We start from the raw sequence: 19,042 nt of genomic DNA, 5'->3' as shown, positions 1-19,042 counted from the left end.
CTTTATTAAAGTCCCCAGCTATAAAAAATGCAGCCTCAGGATATGCAGGTCGGCTGAACAAAAGGACCTGAGTTTCTGTACGTTACCACAATCACACCATGGGTAGTTAATCATGAGACATACAACTCTGCCTTTCTTCTTCCCAGAGAGTTCATTATACCTATCCGCACAATGTATTGAAAACCCTGCTGGCTGTATGGATGGGGACAGTATATCTGGAGAGAGCCATGATTCTGTGAAACAGAGTGTTACGGTGCGTGAATGAGGACCCAAAAGTGAATTAACGTAAACAGAACTTCTTTAATAACAAAACATAGGTAGGCTCAGATGGACCGGCAGATTCCGACAGGACAGGACAAGGTTGCAGCAAACATGACGATAGTCTGGTTCAGGCATGAAAAACACAAACAAGAATCCGACAAAGACAGGAACAAAAACAGAGAGAGATATAGAGGACTAATCAGAGGGAAAAAGGGAACAGGTGGGAAAAGGGGTGACGAGGTAGTTAGGAGGAGACAAGGAACAGCTGGGGGAAAGAGGGGGAGAAAAGGTAACCTAATAACGACCAGCAGAGGGAGACAGGGTGAAGGGAAAGGACAGAAACAAGACACAACATGACAATACATGACAGTACCCCCCCACTCACCGAGCGCCTCCTGGCGCACTCGAGGAGGAAACCTGGCGGCAACGGAGGAAATCATCGATCAGCGCACGGTCCAGCACGTCCCGAGAGGGAACCCAACTCCTCTCCTCAGGACCGTACCCCTCCCAATCTACTAGGTACTGATGACCACGGCCCCGAGGACGCATGTCCAAAATCCTACGGACCCTGTAGATGGGTGTGCCCTCGACAAGGATGGGGGGGGGGGGAAGACGAGCGGGGGCGCGAAGAACGGGCTTGACACAGGAGACATGGAAGACCGGGTGGACGCGACGAAGATATCGCGGAAGAAGAAGTCGCACTGCGACAGGATTAATGATCCGAGAAATACGGAACGGACCAATGAACCGCGGGGTCAACTTGCGAGAAGCGGTCTTAAGGGGAAGGTTCTGAGTGGAGAGCCAAACTCTCTGACTGCGACAATATCTAGGACTCTTAGTTCTACGCTTATTAGCAGCTCTCACAGTCTGCGCCCTATAACGGCAAAGTGCAGACCTGACCCTCTTCCAGGTGCGCTCGCAACGTTGGACAAAAGCCTGAGCGGAGGGGACGCTGGACTCGGCGAACTGAGATGAGAACAGCGGAGGCTGGTACCCGAGGCTACTCTGAAAAGGAGATAGCCCGGTCGCAGACGAAGGAAGCGAGTTGTGGGCGTATTCTGCCCAGGGGAGCTGTTCTGACCAAGACGCAGGGTTGCGAAAAGAAAGACTGCGTAAGATGCGACCAATAGTCTGATTGGCCCGTTCTGCTTGACCGTTAGACTGGGGGTGAAAGCCGGAAGAGAGACTGACGGAAGCCCCAATCAAACGGCAAAACTCCCTCCAAAATTGAGACGTGAATTGCGGACCTCTGTCCGAAACGACGTCTGACGGAAGGCCATGAATTCTGAAAACATTCTCGATGATGATTTGTGCCGTCTCTTTAGCAGAAGGAAGCTTAGCAAGGGGAATAAAATGAGCCGCCTTAGAGAACCTGTCGACAACCGTAAGAATAACAGTCTTCCCCGCTGACGAAGGCAGTCCGGTGACAAAATCTAAGGCGATGTGAGACCACGGTCGAGAGGGAATGGGAAGCGGCCTGAGACGGCCGGCAGGAGGGGAGTTACCGGACTTAGTCTGCGCGCAGACCGAACAAGCAGCCACGAAGCGACCCGTGTCATGCTCCCGGGTGGGCCACCAAAAACGCTGGCGAATGGAAGCAAGCGTACCCCGAACGCCAGGATGGCCGGCTAACTTGGCAGAGGGAGCCCACTGAAGAACGGCCAGACGAGTAGGAACGGGGACGAAAAGAAGGTTCCTAGGACAAGCGCGCGGCGACGGAGTTTGAGTGAGTGCTTGCTTTACCTGCCTCTCAATTCCCCAGACAGTCAACCCGACAACACGCCCCTCAGGGAGAATCCCCTCGGGGTCAGTGGAGGCTACTGAAGAACTGAAGAGACGAGATAAAGCATCAGGCTTGGTGTTCTTAGAGCCCGGACGATAAGAAATCACGAACTCGAAACGAGCGAAAAACAGCGCCCAGCGCGCCTGACGCGCATTAAGTCGTTTGGCAGAACGGATGTACTCAAGGTTCCTATGGTCAGTCCAAACGACAAAAGGAACGGTCGCCCCCTCCAACCACTGTCGCCATTCGCCTAGGGCTAAGCGGATGGCGAGCAGTTCGCGGTTTCCCACATCATAGTTACGTTCCGACGGCGACAGGCGATGAGAAAAATACGCGCAAGGGTGGACCTTGTCGTCAGAGAGGGAGCGCTGAGAAAGAATGGCTCCCACGCCCACCTCTGACGCGTCAACCTCGACAACGAACTGTCTAGTGACGTCAGGTGTAACAAGGATAGGTGCGGATGTAAAACGATTCTTGAGGAGATCAAAAGCTCCCTGGGTGGAAACGGACCACTTAAAGCACGTCTTGACAGAAGTAAGGGCTGTGAGAGGAGCTGCCACCTGACCGAAATTACGGATGAAACGACGATAGAAGTTCGCGAAGCCGAGAAAGCGCTGCAGCTCGACGCGTGACTTAGGGACGGGCCAATCAATGACAGCTTGGACCTTAGCGGGATCCATCTTAATGCCTTCAGCGGAAATAACAGAACCGAGAAATGTGACGGAGGAGGCATGAAAAGAGCACTTCTCAGCCTTCACAAAAAGACAATTCTCTAAAAGGCGCTGGAGGACACGTCGAACGTGCTGAACATGAATCTGGAGTGACGGTGAAAAAATCAGGATATCGTCAAGGTAAACGAAAACAAAGATGTTCAGCATGTCTCTCAGGACATCATTGACTAATGCCTGAAAGACAGCTGGAGCGTTAGCGAGGCCGAAAGGAAGAACCCGGTATTCAAAGTGCCCTAACGGAGTGTTAAACGCCGTCTTCCACTCGTCCCCCTCCCTGATGCGCACGAGATGGTAAGCGTTACGAAGGTCCAACTTAGTGAAAAACCTGGCTCCCTGCAGGATCTCGAAGGCTGAAGACATAAGAGGAAGCGGATAACGATTCTTCACTGTTATGTCATTCAGCCCTCGATAATCTATGCAGGGGCGCAGGGACCCGTCCTTCTTCTTAACAAAAAAAAACCCTGCTCCGGCGGGAGAGGAGGAGGGGACTATGGTACCGGCGGCAAGAGCTACAGACAAATAATCTTCGAGAGCCTTACGTTCGGGAGCCGACAGAGAGTATAGTCTACCCCGGGGGGGAGTGGTTCCCGGAAGGAGATCAATACTACAATCATACGACCGGTGTGGGGGAAGAGAGGTGGCCCTGGACCGACTGAACACCGTGCGCAGATCGTGATATTCCTCCGGCACCCCTGTCAAATCACCAGGCTCCTCCTGTGAAGAAGAGACAGAGGAAACAGGAGGGATAGCAGACATTAAACATTTCACATGACAAGAGACGTTCCAGGAGAGGATAGAATTACTAGACCAATTAATGGAAGGATTATGACAAACTAGCCAGGGATGGCCCAAAACAACAGGTGTAAAAGGTGAACGAAAAATTAAAAAAGAAATGGTTTCGCTATGATTACCAGAAACAGTGAGGGTTAAAGGTAGCGTCTCACGCTGAATCCTGGGGAGAGGACTACCATCCAGGGCGAACAAGGCCGTGGACTCCCTTAACTGTCTGAGAGGAATGTCATGTTCCCGAGCCCAGGTCTCGTCCATAAAACAGCCCTCCGCCCCAGAGTCTATTAAGGCACTGCAGGAAGCTGACGAACCGGTCCAGCGTAGATGGACCGACAAGGTAGTGCAGGATCTTGAAGGAGAGACAGGAGTAGTAGCGCTCACCAGTAGCCCTCCGCTTACTGATGAGCTCTGGCTTTTACTGGACATGAAGTGACAAAATGACCAGCAGAACCGCAATAGAGACAGAGGCGGTTGGTGATTCTCCGTTCCCTCTCCTTAGTCGAGATGCGGATACCTCCCAGCTGCATAGGCTCAGCACCCGAGCCGGCAGAGGAAGATGGTAGTGATGCGGAGAGGGGGGCAACGGAGAACGCGAGCTCCTTTCCACGAGCTCGGTGACGAAGATCAACCCGTCGCTCAATGCGAATAGCGAGTTCAATCAAGGAATCCACGCTGGAAGGAACCTCCCGGGAGAGAATCTCATCCTTTACCTCTGCGCGGAGACCCTCCAGAAAACGAGCGAGCAAAGCCGGCTCGTTCCAGCCACTGGAGGCAGCAAGAGTGCGAAACTCAATAGAGTAGTCTGTTATGGATCGATTACCTTGACATAGGGAAGACAGGGCCCTGGAAGCCTCCTCCCCAAAAACAGATCGATCAAAAACCCGTATCATCTCCTCCTTAAAGTCCTGATACTGGTTAGTACACTCAGCCCTTGCCTCCCAGATTGCCGTGCCCCACTCACGAGCCCGTCCAGTAAGGAGAGATATGACGTAGGCGACACGAGCAGTGCTCCTGGAGTAAGTGTTGGGCTGGAGAGAAAACACAATATCACACTGGGTGAGGAACGAGCGGCATTCAGTGGGCTCCCCAGAGTAACACGGCGGGTTATTGATTCTGGGCTCCGGAGATTCGAAAGCCCTGGAAGTGGCCGGTGGATCGAGGCGGAGATGGTGAACCTGTTCTGTGAGGTTGGAGACTTGGGTGGCCAGGGTCTCAACGACATGTCGAGCAGCAAACAATTCCTGCTCGTGTCTGCCTAGCATCGCTCCCTGGATCTCGACGGCTGAGTGGAGAGGATCCGAAGTCGCTGGGTCCATTCTTGGTCGGATTCTTCTGTTACGGTGCGTGAATGAGGACCCAAAAGCGAATTAACGTAAACAGAACTTCTTTAATAACAAAACATAGGTAGGCTCAGATGGACCGGCAGATTCCGACAGGACAGGACAAGGTTGCAGCAAACATGACGATAGTCTGGTTCAGGCATGAAAAACACAAACAAGAATCCGACAAAGACAGGAACAAAAACAGAGAGAGATATAGAGGACTAATCAGAGGGAAAAAGGGAACAGGTGGGAAAAGGGGTGACGAGGTAGTTAGGAGGAGACAAGGAACAGCTGGGGGAAAGAGGGGGAGAAAAGGTAACCTAATAACGACCAGCAGAGGGAGACAGGGTGAAGGGAAAGGACAGAAACAAGACACAACATGACAATACATGACACAGAGCATGTTACTGTCACTGATGCCTCTCTGGAAGAAGATTGCTCGCCCTGAGCTCTTCAACTTTATTGTCCAGGGACTGAAAATAAGCGAGTAATATACTCGGATGCGGTAGAGGGTGTGCACGCCTCCTGAGTCAGACTAAAAGTCCACTCCGAATACTTATTCTCCGGCGGCGTCTGGGATAAGTTCAATCGCCTTGGAACGTACAAACAAAGGTTCCAATTTAGGAAAGTCGTATTCCTGGTCAAAATGCTGGTGAGTTACTGCCTCTTTGATATCCAAAAGTTATTTCAGGCTATATATAATAATACAAAACAAAATTCTGGGCTAATAACATGAGAAAGAACATTTAAAAATAATACTATAAAGTTGCTTAGGAGCTAAACAAGAAACAAGGCGGCCCTGTCTATCGGCCCATCTTCACATCTTTTTTTGTTGTTATATATATAGGATATAGTTTGATATATATAGTATATTTACCAGAAACAATGTGAAGAACAACATGTTAGGATATAGGTCAAGGACTAGATAAATTGTATGTTTACCTGGAGATGTACCTTCTTTTAGGTTACTACTTCAACCACTTGTTTCCTACACCACCTTAATCACTCAGTTTAGCACATGGCCTGACGGGAATACTTAAAGAGATGCGTCGAACTAAAGCTTAAGAGGGTATGGATGAACCTGAATGGGCTTACTCAAGAAAAGAGCTCTCGAGCAAGTGTGAAAAACTTAAGGGGGTTTTCTAGTACTTGTCTACAAGGTGGAATAACACGTTTATCACATTTTAAATAAGAATGTTTCCCCCAACTGCAGTGTATGATATTTAATGTTTAAACTCTGAGTATGTACTTTTAGAAAATGTAAAAAAAAAACAGTCTTGGAAATGGTATATCAAATTCAAATGGGAAATCTAGTCACAAACGTCAATACAAAAAAAGGTCATCCGATGCAAAAACCTGACAAAAATGAATTAATATGAATGCTGTAAGTACAGAAATTGTTTTCTCAGAGATGAATATCCAACCAGTTAGTAAAAAATGTGTAGAATTTGCAGTTTGTGAGAGCAACTATGTGAGCTTAATTCAGTATTACAGACACTAAGTCCTGGGATCAACAATGCTCTTCTATATAGAAGAACCCCTTCTAATGACTCGTGTAGCTTGTGAGCGTCATAGAGCAAATCATGCATGTTTGTGAGAGTCTCAGCTTTTCATAGATAGCAGACATCTTTTTTTAAAAAGACCCGGACCGGAAACCTTTGGGATCCATACTTGTCTCACAAACACCTCTTTAGCTCAGCCCCTGTTAACCACACAGACTAATTGTACAATGGATGCAGAAGAAATAGTTTAATCCAATGATACAGAATTATATAGCTCAAACACAATGTTTTAAGGTGTTAGAATTCCAAAATGTGCCGGTGTCACGTGATCTGCAAAACAACATTGGAGGAGGCATCTCATGGTAGAGAAATGAACTTTCAAATCTCTGGCAACAGCTCTGGTGGACATTCCATCAGTCAGAATGCCAATTGCACGCTCCCTCAAAACTTGAGAAATCTATGGCATTGTGTTGTGTGACAAAACTGCACATTTTAAAGTGGTATTTTATTGTCCCCAGCACAAGATTCACCTGTGTAATGATCATGCTGTTTAATCAGCTTCTTGATATGCCACACCTGTCAGGAGGATGGATTATCTTGGCAAAGGAGAAATGCTCACTTAGAGGGATGGAAAGAGAACCTTTGGGAGAACCATTTAAGAGCTAGAGTTATGACAGCAGTGGGTGGAGTGGTGTTTCGCAGGCAGTTTGTACTGGCAGTTATACAGGACAGTTTGTGGCTGTTTCTCAGGAGCCTGGAGATGCAGTTACCTCCTTTTTGGAGGGAGCTGTTCATTCAGTGGATGGTCAATAGTGTGCATGTCCTTCACTAGGTGCACTACTGCCTGCTCTCGCATGCTCTGCAGTGATGGGAGCTGTGGCTGGACTGCTCTAACTCTGGAGATGATCCTCAAGGCCCTCCTCTGCACCCTGTCTAGTTGGGCTTACTGCTTTTTACTGCATCCAACTAACCACACTCCACTGTATTCCAGACAAGGCCTGACCAGTGTAGTATAGACTGTGACCAGATCTTCAGTGGGTAGGCCATTTCTGGCAAGAACAGGCGTTTTGAGTCCTTCCTCACTGACTGCTCCACGTGTGTCACAACTGAGGTTAGAGTCTGGATGAAAATCAAGATACTTAGTTGTTGTTACCACTGGTATTAAAAAATTAAGAGATAAGAGTCAATGTGCGGGGGGCACCGTTGTCGAGGTAATTGAGGTAATTATGTAGCTAACATCTAACACTCGACAATCTTACCTGTTTACATGATCATGCGTGATGGACGTGTCTCCCTGTCAGGATTGCCATACCACAGTTGCCCATAGTTAGAAGATGTAATCCAGAGACAAGTGTTTTATCCATCTCTTTAGCTATCATATTCTAATTCCACTGATTTCAAAACTTGATCCTCCAGAAAGTGGAGAGCAACACTTATGCAGCTCCACTACACAATACATCTTTTAAAAAACAGCGTTCGACAGGATTACCAACACAGACTGACGAGCTCAAATAGACAGAAGCCTTCTATATGGTAGACCAATCCTCTCTCGGCATGTCCAGCCCACTCGTTATCTCAGCCAATCATGGCTAGTGGGAAGGTTGCTAGCTTTTTCTGTTCACATGTTCGAGACGGCATTTCTGCCAAAAACCAAAAAAGTTTTTACGTTAAAACGGTTCTCCTGTGAAGTCGTGACTTGTGACATATGCCTAGTTTCCTGAATCTGGTTTAAAATGTTATGGGATCAAATCAAATCAAATCAAATGTATTTATATAGCCCTTCGTACATCAGCTGATATCTCAAAGTGCTGTACAGAAACCCAGCCTAAAACCCCAAACAGCAAGCAATGCAGGTGTAGAAGCACGGTGGCTAGGAAAAACTCCCTAGAAAGGCCAAAACCTAGGAAGAAACCTAGAGAGGAACCAGGCTATGTGGGGTGGCCAGTCCTCTTCTGGCTGTGCCGGGTGGAGATTATAACAAAACATGGTCAAGATGTTCAAATGTTCATAAATGACCAGCATGGTCGAATAATAATAAGGCAGAACAGTTGAAACTGGAGCAGCAGCACAGTCAGGTGGACTGGGGACAGCAAGGAGTCATCATGTCAGGTATTCCTGGGGCATGGTCCTAGGGCTCAGGTCCTCCGAGAGAGAGAAAGAAAGAGAGAATTAGAGAGAGCATATGTGGGATGGCCAGTCCTCTTCTGGCTGTGCCGGGTGGAGATTATAACAGAACATGGCCAAGATGTTCAAATGTTCATAAATGACCAGCATGGTCGAATAATATTAAGGCAGAACAGTTGAAACTGGAGCAGCAGCACAGCCAGGTGGACTGGGGAGAGCAAGGAGTCATCATGTCAGGTAGTCCTGGGGCATGGTCCTAGGGCTCAGGTCCTCCGAGAGAGAGAAAGAGAGAAGGAGAGAATTAGAGATCGCACACCTAGATTCACACAGGACACCGAATGCATTTTCTCCATTTGCTTTTGATGGTAGGCCACTCTGGGTGGCCTACGTTATGATCAAATAGCCACAGTAGCCTACATTGCCACTGTTAAAACTGTAACTTAAAGTGGGTACAGCCTCAGTGTTCACAGTAAACACGCGCAGGAAGTTGCACAGAATTTTCGCAATGTTCAAGTTTGCGCTCAGAAGACATTAAATCTGCTCAGTGCACAAAAAAATTAGGGAAAATTGCATTGCTCTGCCAACTTTCAGACACCATTTGAAACCCATTCTGTTTTTATGTAGTTATGTAGTCAAAAGTGACTCATTTGTTAGATAATTTTTCTGTTGAGCGACAACATCCAGGTTTGTCTTCAGGATACGTAACAAATTAGGGGCTCTTTTTTTCCAAGATTATAGTAGTTGCAGTATTGTTGTAGTCACTCATGACTTACTCTGAAGCTCTAGATATGTGTTCAAACAACACTTTTGTTGTACAGTTTCTGTCACTGACAAACAATGTAGGTGTTATAAGATTGGTGAAATCAGTTTGAAAGTTGCATAAGCAAATAGCACTTTGGGTGGCCATAGTGCTATTTGCAGTTCTGGAGAATGTTCAGGAGTCTCAGTTTCAGTCCGAATGAGCTTGTTTGGACATTATGTCAGAGGTCCGTTGGAGCACATTAGCACTTTTTGATACAGATTGAACCGCTCCTTTGAGTTTGCCAGTGATCGTATGGAAAAGACGCAAATGAAAATGAAAGTCCTGTATGATCGAATGGCCTGAAGTCGGATTTTTGTTGCCTGTTCTGGGACACGCTCACTTTTCAGGCTCTTACCCCATTGAGAGAACAGTTCCCTAAATTGCCGAAAGACTGTCGCATAGGAACAAGCATGTATTTTTGGTGGGGTGCTTCTCAAGAGGTCAAGAATTAAAGACACTCATACTGCTCTAGTAGTTCAAGAATTGCCTTCAAGAAAGAGTTGCTACCTACATTAATGAGCACAGTTCTCACAGATGAATTTGTGTTGACACATAAAACTACCTTCACAAGCAAGGCACCAAGTACTTATTATCCCTACACAAAAAACAATGCAGATAAGTCACCTCAAACTACAAGTTTTCAGCAGTCTTTTTCCCCAGTGCCCAAAGACAGGGATGGGCAGAAAACTGGTTCTTCGTATCATGATGTGGTAGTATTTAGTGCCACCTGGCCAGAACACCTTCAGGATATTATGGAGCCGGTTTGAACTATTTGCGTCTGCCAACTTGATAGTTAACCTGTCAAAGAGTAAAATACCAAGGTAAAGTGGTGGGCCAAGGAAAAGTTGACTAGTCATGGCAAAAGTGGAGGCCATCAATAACCTTCCTGTGCCAACTTCTCGCCAGGAACTGGGCCGATTCTTGGAGATGGCTGGCTACTACCAGGCATTTTGAAAGAACTTTGCCCAGGCTGTTTCCCGCTTACGGATTTGACCAGTACCAAAGTCACTTTTCGTTGGAGCTCAGACTGTCAAGCTGTGTTTAAGAAGACAAAGGCCATTTTAGTCTCCGCACCGGTGCTTACTGCTCCAGATGGCCGTTCTCCATTTTCTTTGTACACATGCCAGTAATTAAGGAGAAGGTACTATGTTTCTACAGCAAGACAGTGAAATTGAGCACATTGTGGGGTACTTTTCAAAGAAGTTAACCTCCTATCAAAAACACTACTCTACCATCGAGAAAGAAGCATTCGCTTTGATCCTGGCTTTTCAGTTCTTTGAGGTTTGTGTCGGCTTCTACTTCGCAAGTTGTCTATACTGATCACAATCCTCTCATATTCCTGCAAAAGACTAGTTCCACAAAACGCTGACTCCTTTCACTGGCGTCTGATGTTGCAGGAGTTTTCCCTTGAAGTTCGGCTTGTAAGGACAACTTGTTCTTTCGAGGGTGGGCAGTCAATATGATTTTTGTGTTTTGCCAGTAAGTAGACCTGGTGCACATTTTGGTTTGGCTGCACGTTTTGCTGTATGGTAGATGTAAGTTTTGTTTTGGATTGGCTCGTCCGGGGGAAGAAGTATAATAGAAAAATAGAAAATGTTAAAAAAAGTTTTGTATTGGGTTTTCTTTCTGTTGGTTGTGAGAATTTCTTGTGTTGGGGTTTGCACAACCACAACTTCTACAGCCTCAGGTTCCCTCGAAATCAGACCTTCTCCACCTGTATCTCCCTGAGAAATATATTTTTGTGTGATGTTACCGTACTGAATTTTATAGCTAGATTAATTTTTTGGAGTGGTCCTGGGCTGAAAATGCTGCAACCACCTAGGTAGTTAGCATTATCTACAAAGAAAACGCACTATCATGTCAGCAATCTGCATATTTAGCTTTAGCTAGTTGAAATAAAGCATTATGCATCTTGTGGGGTTTATGCAGTGTAGCTACATGATGCTATCGTTGGATTCATTTGAATACAAAACAGTCAGAATACAGAAGATGTTAGCTAGCTAAGTATACTTGTTAGCTAGCTGAACATTAAACACACTAAGGTTAGCAACTAACGTAGCTAGCAGGCTAAAAACTGAACTGTGAGAACGTGGCCATTTTGGCATCACTCTTCCACCTTTCAAAATGCATAACAATGTTTTTCCGGTTTATGGATAGGTCATGAGCAGTCATTCTCGTTTCTTTTTCTCTTTTGGGGTCGAGTTGACTCAGATCCAAGAACAGAGAATGATGCTTGTTGGCTTCGTCTGCTCTGTTTGTGTCTGGTGGCTGTAACATAAGGTTGCAAGTGACTTTCACTTCCTCTCCAGCAGGGTCATTCGAGTGCCCAAGAACACTAAGGTAACCTGCCTGATTGACTACCGACACGTAGCACTCACGTCTGTAGCCAAGAAATGCTTTGAAAGGCTGGTCTTGGCTCACATCAACACCATTATCCCAGAAATCATAGACCCACTCCAATTTGCATACCACCTCAAAAGATCCACAGATGATGTAATCTCTTTTGCACTCCACACTGCCCTTTCCACCTCATCACTAAGCTAAGGACCCTGGGACTAAACACCTCTCTCTACAACTAGATCCTGGACTTCCTGACGGGCTACCCCCAGGTGGTAAGGGTAGGTAACAACACATCGGCCACACTGATCCTCAACACGGGGGCCATTCAGGGGTGCGTGCTCAGTCCCCTCCTGTACTTCTTGTTCACCCAGGCACGACTCCAACACCGTCATTAAGTTTGGCGATGACACAACAGTGGTAGTCTTGATCACCGACAACGATGAGACAGCCTATAGCGAGGAGGTCAGAGACCTGACCATGTGGTATAAGGACAACAACCTCTCCCTCAATGCGATCAAGACAAAGGAGATGATTGTGGACTACAAGAAAAGGAGGACCGAGCACGCCCCCATTCTCATCCATGGGGCTGTAGTGGAGCAGGTTGAGAGCTTCAAGTTCCACATCAGCAACAAACTAACATGGTCCATGCACACCAAGACAGTCGTGAATAGGGCACGACAAAAAGAGGCTTCTAAACAGCTTCTATCCATCCCCAAGCCATAAGACTGCTGAACATCTAATCAAATGGCTACCCAGACTATTTGCATTGCACCCCCCCTCTACGCTGCTGCTACTCTCTGTTATTATCTACGCATAGTCACTTTAATAACTCTACCTACTTGTACATATTACCTCAAATACTTCGACACCGGTGCCCCTGCATATTGACTGTGTACCGGTACCACCTGTATATAGCTACGCTATTGTTATTTACTGCTGCTCTTTAATTATTTGTTTGTTTGTTATTCTTTAAAACTGCATTGTTGGTTAAGGGCTTGTAAGTAAGCATTTCACTGTAAGGTCTACACCTTTTGTATTCTGCGCATGTGACAAATACAATTTGATTTGATTAGCGCAAAGACACACCTTGCCCAGAAGGTCAGCCCAAAGCAGCTCATGGCTGAACCACCCTTGTTTTCATTCAAAGTGAAAACACTGCACAATAAGTGGGGCGGCATAGGTTCACCCACGACATGCAGATTTCATTTGGAAATGAGATGTTGGGAGAGCTACACCTCACATTAGCTGAGTTGCGAGCTACAGCTCTTTCACTTTACATAGCCAAACAAAGCCTGAATCTGGCGTTTACCCCTGTTTAGTTGGTCTATATTCATAGTTTGTTCTTTCTTACTCACTATCCTCAGTTCATGTGGGGTTTTCCTATAGTTTGTCTTTTCTAAAGCAAATCTAGTGGGCATCCATGGTGGGTGTCAAGGTGACTCCTTTGTTAGTTATTTTTTCTGTTGGGCGACAACATTTAGGTTGGTCTTTAGAGAACGTAACAGTTCTTACCGAGGCATTTGAAAAACTCCATGGTCTTTGTTGTTGAATCTGTGCTTGAAATTCACTATTTGACTGAGGGACCAAACAATTTTCTTTTCACTTTGACATTATGGAGTATTTTGTGTGGATCAATGACCAAAAATCAATGAAATCCTTTTAATTCCCACTTTTAATGCAACAAAATGTGACAGGTTCCAAGGGAGGTGAATACTTATGATAGGCACCGTACATGTACAATTATTGACATGGTCATGTTTATGTCTGTCAATCAAGCAAAAACACTCAACTAATTAGTTGGTCAGTTTATCATTGAATCAATCAATCAATGTCCTCTCCACAACATAAATATAGCTTATTTCACTACTTGTATCAAATTATTTATCGGAAGATAGGAGACATAACACAACATGTCTTTTTAAATAAACATTTTATCAAATATGAATGTTTCCCGAAACGATCAGATCATCTATCACTGAGGAGGGGATAAGGCCAGAGAAAAGAACAAAACAAAAAGGCATTAAGACAGTCGTCTGTCGCAATATCAAAGAGCTTTATCTTCTCAATCCCAGCTGTACTCTCTCTCTCATTCCCACCTTAGAAAATATTGAGATATCCTGTGTCATGCTAAATTAGTCTCACATCTGGGCAACACTAGGGCAGTTAGGGAGATGTTGAGAAGAAGAGAGCAGCTCAGTCAAACACAGAGCAGACAGCAGAGCAACATGTGTTTGTCAGAGATCAAAAGAAGCCATGACATCAATCTATGCATCAGTCTCCAAACTCTTTTCGGCAGCCAATGGCAAGCCTTTCTCAGTGTCTATGTTAGCTCATCTGGCATATGATCTGTCTATTGTGTACTGCTAGACTAGGCATTCATCTTGTGTTTTCAAATCAAGAGCTGGATTCAATCAAACTGGTGCTGTAGATACTCTTGTGTATATTTAGTGTATGTGATCACTCCTTCAAATTAGTGGATTCGGCTATTTCAGCCACACCCGTTGCTGACAGCTGTATAAAATCAAGCACACAACCATGCAATCCATAGACATATATTGGCAGTAGAATGACCTTACTGAAGAGCTCAGTGACTTTCACCGTAGCACCGTCATAGGATGCCACCTTTCCAACAGGTCAGTTTGTCAAATTTCTGCCCTGCTGGAGCTGCCCCGTTCAACTGTAAGTGCTGTTATTGTGAAGTGGAGCAACAACGGGACCCCAGAGTGCTGAAGCACGTAAGCACATACAAATCACCTGTCCTCCATTGCAACACTCACTACCGAGTTCCAAACTGCCTCTGGAAGCAACTTCAGCACAAAAACTGTTCGTCGGGAGCTTCTTGAAATGGGCTTCCATGGCCAAGCAATGCACACAAGTCTAACATCACCATGCGCAATGCCAAGTGTCGGCTGGAGTGGTGTAAAGATCGCCACCATGGACTCTGGAGCGATTCTCAGATGCATCTGGGTTTGGTGGATGCCAGGAGAACGCTACCTGCCCGAATGCATAGTGCCAACTGTAAAGTTTGTTGGAGGAGGTATAATGATCTGGGGCTGCTTTTCATGGTTCGGGCTAGACCCCTTAATTCCAGTGAAGGGAAATCTTAACTCTGCAGCATACAATGACATTCTAAATGATTCTGTGTTTCCAACTTTGTCAGGAGTATTTCCATCTGTAATAAAGCCCTTTTGTGGGCTTTATTACAGATGGATTTTCCTTATGGATGGATTTTCCTTATATGAACAGTAAAATCTTTGAATTTGTTGCATGTTGCTTTTCTATTTTTGTTCAGTATACATAAAATGCAGATAGCATTGTGGATCAAAATAGCACCCATTCATTAAAATTGAAAGGATTTGGACCTCTCAATAATTGTGGAAGTGTTTTTCAGAATCTATTGGTTTGGGTGGGAACCCACTGCTTCAGATACAGTGCCTTCAGAACGTATTCATACCCCTAGATTAATCCCACATTTTGTTGTTTTACTGCTTGAATTAAATGTTTTAGATTTTTTCTCACCCTTCTACACACAATAACCCATAATGACAAATGGAAACAGGTTTTCGAAATGTTTGCTAAGTTATTGAAAATGAAATACAGAAATATCAAATTTACATAAGTATTCACAACCCTGAGTCAGTAAAGGTTAGAATCACCTTTGGCAGTGATTTACAGTTGTGAGTCTTTCTGGGTAAGTCTTTAAGAGCTTTGCACCCCTGGATTGTATAATAGTAGCACATTATTCTTAAAAACATTATTCAAGTTCTGTCAAATTGGTTGTTGATCATTGCTGGACAGCCATTTTCAAATCTTGCCATAGATTTTCAAGCTGATTTTAAGTCAAAAAATTAACTAGGCCTCTAAGGAACATTCAATGTCATCTTGGTAAGCAACTACAGTGTATATTGGACCTTGTGTTTTTAGCTTATTGTCCTGCTGAAAGGTGATTTTTGTCTCCCTGTGTCTGTTAGAAAGCAGACTGAACCAGCTTGTTCTGTAGGGTTTTGCCTGTGCTTAGCTCTATTACATTTATTTTTATCAACAACAAAAAACTCCCTTGCTGATGACAAGAATACCCATAACATGATGCAGCCACCACCATGCTTGAATGACCCAAAACCCATGGCTGAAGCTTGTGCTTTAATTTTATACACAGTTTTTACACTACAACACATACCATACAGTCACAATGGGTATTTTGTCTTCCTGTCTCTCCTTTCCTCCCTTTCCTTGTCTCTGTGTGTGTCTCTCTGCTGCAGATAACTGAGCTGAACAGACGCATGTCGGTCATTGAGAAACTACTGAACCGTCTGGAACAGAAAGTGACATCCCCCTATGACCAGGTAAAGGGCCTTACCCCTAGAGACTGTACAAAGAACAGAATGTTTGGGACAGTGCTCTACACCAGTCGGTTCTAAAGCTCTATGTTTTTCACTTATTGGTATGCTCAAAAGCTCTTTTGTCTCATGAATGTTATACCTGAAAGCAGGTTCACTCTAACCCTTTGTTAATGAGAGAAGAGGAGCCATATACACAAAAATCTCATGATTAATGGTTTGTCACGCAAGTCTGAGATCATTTTTGCATCGACACTTCCGAGACCTCGTGTCCAAGCCGTCAGTTGCCAGGGGAAAACCAGCAGACCTTTGAAAATGTGTATTAAGTTAAATTCAAAACACTTCACTATAAACAAGGCAGGCTTTGAGCTTGATTGCTCATTCTTTTTTGCTTCCAAAACGAATCATGCTTTGCCTTTTTGTGGCTAATGCGCTATTACATTAATTATCGTTCAGTAAACATTTTTGTGAAAGCAGGATCTGCAAAGCATCTGTAAAGCATCTCCCGTACAAAGTCAAGAAAACATTTGGACGTTTGAAAAATGTTGGCTTCTGGTTACACAACTATAGAATATTATTCATCCCTATAAACATCTGTCAAGTTGTTTGTAAAATAATAAATCTGCATTAGGCCTATGTTTATGTAGTTATTACAGTAGTCTATCTGTTCAGCAACCCTCTGATAAATTCAATTTTTCCTTGACAAAAGAAAAGTAAAAAATATTTGCTATGATTTATTTAAGACTTTTATTTTGTAACTATTGTTATGGTAATAGTGTCTTCACCTTTAAAAGCAGGATTTTATTGTATTAATAAAGGGGGTTCATACAGTAAGTTTGTGTAGTCCATTGCTCTGTCAGACTGGATTACATTTAATTACTTTTGTGTCTCTGCTTCTTTTTCTATTATTATTATTGAATTATTTGCCATGCTCAACTCTAAACAAAAATATATAGATGCGTTTTTGACTGGTATACCAAGTAACACAACTTCAAACAAGGCAAACAGTAACCATGTCGTGCCCCACGAATGATGCAGAGCCCAGGGACTTTGTTTTGAGGGGGGGAAAAGCTAAAGGTAAAAAAAATATAGAAATATAATCCATAGATGACAGTTCGCATTCAAGTCAGGACTTGCAGTCATTGCTAGTTTACCCATGAGTTTAACAGTCACATTGCGGGAGTAAGAGGTTCCAAAAGCCTTCTATGGCCACAGCGCAACAAGCTGTATATTTGGCACGCATGCTGCCCAAACTACTGCCTTTCCGACTAGACATACCAGTAACTCCCAAAATAAAATAAAATCACTTGAGTAAATGAGTGATACAAAGTATATGTTATGGTGTGGGGTGCATTTTCCTGGCATGGTTTAGGTCCACTTGTACAATCTATGCCAAGAATTTATCCCAAAATCTATCCCCAAATAAATTCAATTCAAAGGCGCATTGAAGCTGTTGTGGCATCTGAGGGACCTACGTACCGAATTTCACGACTTTAGGTCAAACGTGGTGGGAGGCGTGACCTTTCAAAGTTAGCATTTTCAATCGCTTGTTATAGCGCCATCATCTGGCCAATCAGTGTAATTTTCTAAATGCCGGATCTCTATGTTACGACGCATCATTCACCCATGTGCCGTCAAAATTGGTCAGTGCTGTCTGAGATATCACGTGTGACGAACGTACTAATAGACGGAGACAGGTCCACGGATCCTCTGTCCCCTCATCCCCTCATCATGGGGGACAATAATGCTTTTTTTCCCATAACATAATAAACATTATGCCATTGTGTAATGAAATGAAACAAACAAAATAACCATATTTATAAGTGATGACTCATTTCTCCCCATTCTGTGTTTTCCTAGGGCCAGTCTTGTACTTCTCCCCTGCCCCAGTGGGAGGAGGTGGACCTGGAGGAACTGCAGCTGAGGCAGAAGCTGGACCAGCTGACGGGCAACATCAGTGACAAGGGTCTGTCCTCGGAGGAGGATGAACCCAAGAGGCCCCCATCCCCTAAGGAGAGCCCAGGGTGGGGGAGGCGCCTTAGGGGGGACGTGAGCCCATCCGGGTCCCTCTCCAGACCCTCCTCCAGACCGGGCATCATGATCAGCCCACCCATCGATGAACTGCAGGAGCCCTCTGAAGTACAGGTAGAGAAACGCAAGGGTGACCGACTGGGTTTGCCCTCAGTCATCTGTGGGTCACAATATTGTTAGCCCGTCGAGCTAAAGTTAAGGCAATAGCTCAGCGAGCTAACGCAAATCTTTAGGTCTCAAGCAAGGTTACTCATCATATTATTTCACCGAACCACCTCAATTGCATCCTATTACACACCTCCAATGCACTGAATCCTGACCTGAGATATTTGAGTCAGTGGAAGATTTGCATGTAAGTTTACAAAAAAATTCATCACTAATACTCATATGCACAACATTACAAACATGCGCACACACATATATTGTAAACGAACATGCCTATTGTAGCAAACGCGTCACACTTGCGTTGTGTTATGGATATATAAACTTACTAGCAGAAATTCAACGTACAATTGTAAGGCAACCAGCTGCAATATTTTTATTTTTTTGTGAAATCTTGTTGAGAACTCACAATTCTATTGCAGCTAATTGCCTTATAGTTAGTTGTACGTTGAACCAATACATACTTTTTTTGCAGTGTAGGATTTGCCTTCACTTTTAATCTTTTAGCAATCTATTCTACCTTTTTTCACTGGATATCATTGGCTGGAGAATAGCTTTTTCAGCCACTTCACTGAAGTGCATGCTCAGCCATTATTCAAGTTGCTGAGCATGCCTGTTTACATGTTCCTTCTCAAACAGCTCGTTTCTAACAGATTTATTGAAAAATTGGCAGAACAGGGAACATATTTCCTTTAAGTGGTCTCTGCTGCAAATTCAAAACTGTTTCAATACAGATTTCAATCATGTTCTCTTGAAAAAGCGAACATGGGTTTTTCAACATATTTTGGACTTTTTTTTATTGAAACTCGTTATTATCACCTGACCATAAATGATATTAAAGCGTGATAAGGTGTTTAT

At 44.5% G+C, this 19,042-nt stretch overlaps 1 protein-coding gene across 3 annotated transcripts in view; it reads left to right on the top strand.

The window, feature by feature from the left end:
- LOC110501274 (melanophilin) overlaps positions 1 to 19,042 on the top strand; it is a 123,947-nt gene that overhangs the window by 80,998 nt on the left and 23,907 nt on the right. For all 3 annotated transcript variants that reach the window (XM_021578697.2, XM_021578696.2, XM_021578695.2), the window contains 2 exons: positions 15,914 to 15,997; positions 17,852 to 18,136. In XM_021578697.2, coding sequence (XP_021434372.1) covers positions 15,914 to 15,997; positions 17,852 to 18,136 — 369 coding nt within the window. The remainder of the gene's footprint in view (positions 1 to 15,913; positions 15,998 to 17,851; positions 18,137 to 19,042) is intronic.

This window comes from Oncorhynchus mykiss, chromosome 22, assembly GCF_013265735.2.
Source record: "Oncorhynchus mykiss isolate Arlee chromosome 22, USDA_OmykA_1.1, whole genome shotgun sequence".
Taxonomy (NCBI): domain Eukaryota; kingdom Metazoa; phylum Chordata; class Actinopteri; order Salmoniformes; family Salmonidae; genus Oncorhynchus; species Oncorhynchus mykiss.
The sequence above is the reverse complement of the archived record's forward strand: the minus strand, read 5'-3'. Positions and strand labels throughout refer to the sequence as shown.